At 41.5% G+C, this 5,504-nt stretch overlaps 1 protein-coding gene across 1 annotated transcript; it reads left to right on the top strand.

Annotated features, from left to right (window-relative positions):
• The first annotated feature begins 400 nt into the window (after positions 1-400).
• On the top strand, positions 401-4,465 carry LOC139409405 (hydroxypyruvate isomerase). The gene is made up of 8 exons (XM_071154520.1): positions 401-857; positions 1,089-1,200; positions 2,408-2,522; positions 2,633-2,711; positions 2,936-2,985; positions 3,517-3,586; positions 3,786-3,920; positions 4,266-4,465. Exons 1-8 carry the CDS (start codon positions 659-661, stop codon positions 4,319-4,321), a joined length of 816 nt encoding a protein of 271 aa, XP_071010621.1. The 5' UTR covers positions 401-658; the 3' UTR covers positions 4,322-4,465.
• The last annotated feature ends 1,039 nt before the right edge of the window (positions 4,466-5,504 follow it).

The raw sequence follows: 5,504 nt of genomic DNA, 5'->3' as shown, positions 1-5,504 counted from the left end.
ACACTGGTAAGCTTGAACGAACAATACGAACAAACAGACAGAGAACACAGGTATAAATACACAAGGGATAATTGGGAAGATGGGTGACACCTGGAGGGGGGTGGAGACAAGCATAAGGCCCGGTGAAACAGATCAGGGCGTGACAGAGAGGACAATTTGTCACCTGACTGGGAACAATGAATCAAGTTTATGTATAACAGTACTAAGGAATTAATATGTTTTATGGAAAAAGGGTTGGAAATAGGTATCACCATAATGACAGTCTAAATAGCGACATAGTTTTCAAAGTAGCACAATTCACTGGAAAACTGCGAACATGGCAACCATAGCTGTCAATCAAATTCACTGATTTGATAATTGGCCACTGAAGTGCACGCGCGTCGTGTTGTCAAACTATTTGTTTCGTTGTGCGCATGTGCAACATATGAGTCGCAGTACAGAGAAGAATGAACTCTACTAGCTAGCTAGCACTCCTGTCTGGCAGCTCGGTTATATCAATATTTGACATCACATGAGAAACAAACAACATCAGGTGACAGCTGAGACAATGGACCTTGAGTTTTAATCCTGCTATTCTAGCTAGCTACTTAGAGCGGTTGTCCCATTGAACATTAGCAAGCGGACTAACGTTAGCTTGCCAGCCCACCCCACAAGAAACATGCCCCCATTAAAATTCTGCGCGAATCTTTCGTGGTTGTTTACGGATCTGCCAGAGTTTACCCAGAGAATCTATGCTGCTGCATCGGCTGGGTTTCAGGCTGTGGAGGCGGCATGGCTGTATGACTCTGACTTACAGGAGCTCCAGAGAGTCAAGAATGCTACTGGGGTTGATGTGGTGCTGATTAACACCCCCCTTGGTAAGACAGAGAAGGGTTACTGGTGTAGCCAGCTAGCTATTATCATGTGTTGACAGCAGCCCAGGCTACTGTACTAGCTATATACATGACACAAAATAAATTTAAAAAAATTGACATTTGGAAGGAAACTCAACCTAACGTTACCTATATGTAAAAAATATGCCTCCTACTGATCCACAAGAATGTGCCACTATTTATTCTGAACATTGACTTGACAACTGTGTTTTGTAGGAGATGCTAAGGCAGGTGATCTTGGTCTGGGTGCTGTTCCTGGCAGAGAGGAGGACTTCAGAAAGGGTCTGGATCTGGCCATGCAGTACGCCAAGGCTCTGGACTGCAGGAGGTGAGAGCGACACACACATTGCTTGAGAGCACAGCTCATCTGAAGCCCACTACACTATGCATCAGGTGACTGAAACAGCTTCACTGTACACCAGGGCTATTCAACGGGTGCCCCGTGGGCCAGATCTCGCCAGTTTATCAACTGTAGAATGGCCCTTTGATCAATTCTGAAAAAGAAAAAAAATAATAATCTGCAAAAAAATCCAGAAATGTGATGTTGTTTAATGCCAAAGGGAGCACTCGTTCAATATTCTCCAACGGGATAATCTGTTTTCCTGTAGTCCTGCCCATTAAGTGCTGTTAATCAATGTCATCCAACATACCAGTTATAGCCAATCAGAGCTGCTAACAGGGCTACAGGGTCTGCTTGCCCGCCTATCTGTGCGTTCACTGCAGATGAGATCACTACACTACCTGATACAGAGTGTGCTTTGCTCTTAACTCAGCGATAAGTTAAAACACCATGGACTCAGTTATGGCTATGAAACTTTATCTGATCAACATCTAGCCTGCAACATCACTTGCTTCGTAGTCTGCAATCTACTTTTGCATAATGATGTTCAGTGGCTAAGCAAGGGTAATAATGCTCTCAAGAGGGCAGCCAGTATGTGAGCTTAGGGTGGAAATGGTTGCTTTTCTCTGCGATTTCCGCTACAAGAAAGACAACCGGTACAGTGCCTACAGAAAGTAATCACACCCCTTTTTCCACATTTTGTTGTTACTCTTAAAATGGATTAAATTAGCATTTTTGTCACTGGCCTACACATAATACCCCATAATGTCAGTGGAATTATTTTTTTAGACATGTTTACATTCTGGGGGACAATAAAAGTACACTCTAAAATATGCAATTTTGTCCAACCGGCTCACAACCATAGAACACGTGTAACCACGCCAGCCTTGGACCTCCACATCTTCACCTGCGGGATCGTCTGAAACCAGCTACCAGGACAGCTAATCTAAGGAGTATTTTTGTCTGTAATAAAGCCCTTTTGTGGGGAAAATCATATTTTGATTGACTGGGCCTGGCTCCCCAGTGAGTCAAACTGTCTCCCAAGTGGGTTGGCCTAGTTAGTTCATATAAAGTCAGACATTATTGCATGTTGCGATTTATCTTTTTGTTAAGTGGGCTGACTATTAGGGGATCCTGCCATAAAGTAAAATGTGTTGGTATTTATAACCTTTTCATAAATTAAATGTTTCCTCAGGATCCACTTGATGGCTGGGAGGGTACCTGTGGGGGCAGACCGAGCTACCATTGCCGTGGAAATGGAGGACACCTTTGTACAAAACCTAAAACATGCTGCCGATGTCCTCTCAAATGTGAATCTCCATTAAAGGGGCTTTTTAGTCCAGGACTAAGTTTAATATGTGTCTGGCCCATAGTGTTTGTAATAAGGAGTCCCGTTTTGTGTTGTGCTTTTTTCTCTCAGGAGGGCATCACTGGCCTGATTGAGCCCATCAACACACGGATAACAGATCCCAGATATTTCCTGGACAGTCCACATCAGGGTAACGGCTACTGATGCTTTTCCATGGCAAGTTAGCCTGGGAATGAAAACGTATTGAAACGTAGCATCATTGCCAGGCTTTAGGCATTGCCCTATAAAGACAAGCAATCAAAATGAAGACACAGTATTTAAATGTATATTTGTGAACCAATGTCAACATTCACTGCACAAGTGGAATTGTATTACTTATACTGTTTAACCTATTTGAATAATCTTTCACCCTAGCGGCTGCAATCCTGCAGAAGGTTGGCCACCCAAATATTAAACTACAGATGGTAAGTAGTACATTCGTCAGTTTGTCTTGATGAAGAACAATGCCATTAATAGGGCTAGGTAATATTTTATTACCTAGTCTACTGCCATCAGATCCTAGCTTGGCCAGTGGTCCAAGATCTCTTTGTGTTAACATCATTGCTCATTGTTTGGTGTAACAAGGAGTTGGCATGATGGTTAAACAGATCTTTCTCTCTGTTTGGAACTAATGGTTTAGATACACACCGAGCATTTATTGAGTCAAACTTTTAGGCAGTGGCTGAGCCAGACAAACATACAGCCAGAAGACAGAACAACAAAACATCTTGTTTGTTTGTGTCCCACTAGACATAGTATTTTGTTCTAGGAAGCGACTTGCCTGTTGCAAAAAGTGTCTCTCTCTTGGGAGAACCTATCCTAGTTTGTATTCAGTAACCTGAGAATTCCCTCAGCTTTAAGGCAGTTTGTAATAGGGAGAGGTTCTTCAAATCCCTGTAAATTCTACTGCTTAAATCTTACTGACAGAAGCCATCTTGTGTCCCTCTGTGCTGCAGGATGTCTTCCACTGGCAGATAATGGACAACAACTTGACACAGAACATACACAAATATTTCCCTCTCATCGGTAAGTGGTGTTGTTTGTGATACTAGTGCAGATAGCAAGTTACACAGGAAACAAACATATTAGTCCATACCATCAGCAGCAAATTGGGCACATCAGAAGGTGTCCAAGCATCCATGTCCACATGATTGACCTATGATAGTTGTAGAAAATGTTATTACTTTAAAGGTGATGAAATATCAATTTTCATTCTCTTTTACAGGTCACATCCAGATAGCCCAGGTGCCCGGCAGGAACGAGCCAGACAGTGCAGGAGAACTTAACTTCCCATATCTCTTCAGTCTACTGGAGGAGATGGGTTACCAGGGATACATCGGCTGTGAATACAAACCACTAGGTGGGATCCATCCCAAATGGCACACTATTCTTGACCAGGGCCCTAGTCAAAAGTAGTGCACAATGTAGGAAATATACCATTTGGGACTCTGAACTACCTTTAGGTTACGTTTACACAGGCAGCCCAATTCTGATACTTTATCCAATCAGATCCTTTCCAGAGCTGAATTGATTTGTCAAAATACCAATTAGTGGAAAAAAAGGTCTGGCTGTTTAAATACAGCCTAAGTTGCCCTGGGACTACAGTTCAATTCACTGTTACAACATTATAGATTGAAGTGAGGCAAGAACCAGTTTAATCTTCATGATAATGGCATTGTGTGTTAACAGTTGATACTTATTTCAGGCTCTACAAATGAAGGTCTTGGTTGGGTGAAAGATTACTTGAAGCGCAACAGGTGATGGCTGAGAGGACCACGCATGCAAACGTTTGCCAGTACCAGCCTTTCCATAGAGGCAACAGTCATCGCTGATGAGTCTTATTTCAACTCCGATAAACAGTTCATTATTGTGAAATGAGCTTATTAAACAACAGGCTAAACACTTGACTGACATAGCTCTTATTGATGTTTCAACTAAGAATGTGGTGAGAAGCAGTATGATTAGATAATGTATTTGCAATTGTCTTTTTGTACAATTAAGTCCTGTGTTGTACCCACACTCTCCACTCTACTCCCAGTCCCAATGTTGCACAACACCCACATACACTAGTACCATACATCTGTCAAGTTCGTTAACACACTTGAATACACCATAAGGTTTATTGTAGCATGTCATATGTACAAGTTTCAGAATGCCAATACTGTTGACATGCATTATTCAATATCCAGTGTTCTTACCTTCAAAACAAAGACACATTGCCTTGCTCAGAAATCCATTATAAATATCCAAATCCTTCATTACTTTTTAATAAGGAACTTCATACAATATTTGGTTTCCTTCATTTTAAATGTGTGCAAACTTAAGTCTTATGGTATTGTAATGACATTGCTAAACTGGTGTGTTATTACAATGTTGTACACAAGCTGGATCCTATGCGTAAAAAGACCAGCTATACACTCAACCCTGTCAAAATGTAGCTAGTAGGTAGTCCACTTGCAATAATAATAACACTGCCCTGATCGCATCATTAAGAAATAAAACAAACTAAGGCACTTCAGGATGAAGATATGGCAGTTTGGCAGCAGGTTTGACACTTATAGGACACAATGGGAAGAAGAAAAAAAATCAATTACCCAATATTGCTGAAACGGCAGCAATCTTTCCCCTCTGCAGAATACTTGAGACAATTGCTGTGGTGATCTTGAGAATCTATTCCTAGACTTTGGCAAGGCACAGTATCCAAGAGGGAAACACCTTATTTCCTTCATTCATATGTTTTGAACACCTACAATTATAAATGGTTTACAAGTTGGAGAATTAGGTCTAATTTACCAACACTTGGTTGCACAATATAGACTTGTTTACAGTCCAATTCACAGGTTGGGGAATGAGATCCACTTCAGGTAAGATTTCTAATGTACATGTATGGCCGATCTCTGATCTGAAGTAGAGAGGCATCAGCCGAACGACAAGCTGAATGGGA

Source organism: Oncorhynchus clarkii, chromosome 5 (assembly GCF_045791955.1).
Source record: "Oncorhynchus clarkii lewisi isolate Uvic-CL-2024 chromosome 5, UVic_Ocla_1.0, whole genome shotgun sequence".
Lineage (NCBI taxonomy): Eukaryota > Metazoa > Chordata > Actinopteri > Salmoniformes > Salmonidae > Oncorhynchus > Oncorhynchus clarkii.
This window is presented reverse-complemented; position numbering and strand designations above follow the sequence as displayed.

What these genes read in the sequence shown, in the direction of transcription:
- LOC139409405 (XM_071154520.1), top strand. Translation starts at nt 659, where the DNA reads ATGCCCCCATTAAAATTCTGCGCGAATCTTTCGTGGTTGTTTACGGAT. An exon ending in GCTGATTAACACCCCCCTTG is followed by an intron (nt 858 to 1,088) that starts GTAAGACAGAGA and finishes TGTGTTTTGTAG; the next exon opens with GAGATGCTAAGGCAGGTGAT. An exon ending in CAAATATTTCCCTCTCATCG is followed by an intron (nt 3,587 to 3,785) that starts GTAAGTGGTGTT and finishes TCTCTTTTACAG; the next exon opens with GTCACATCCAGATAGCCCAG.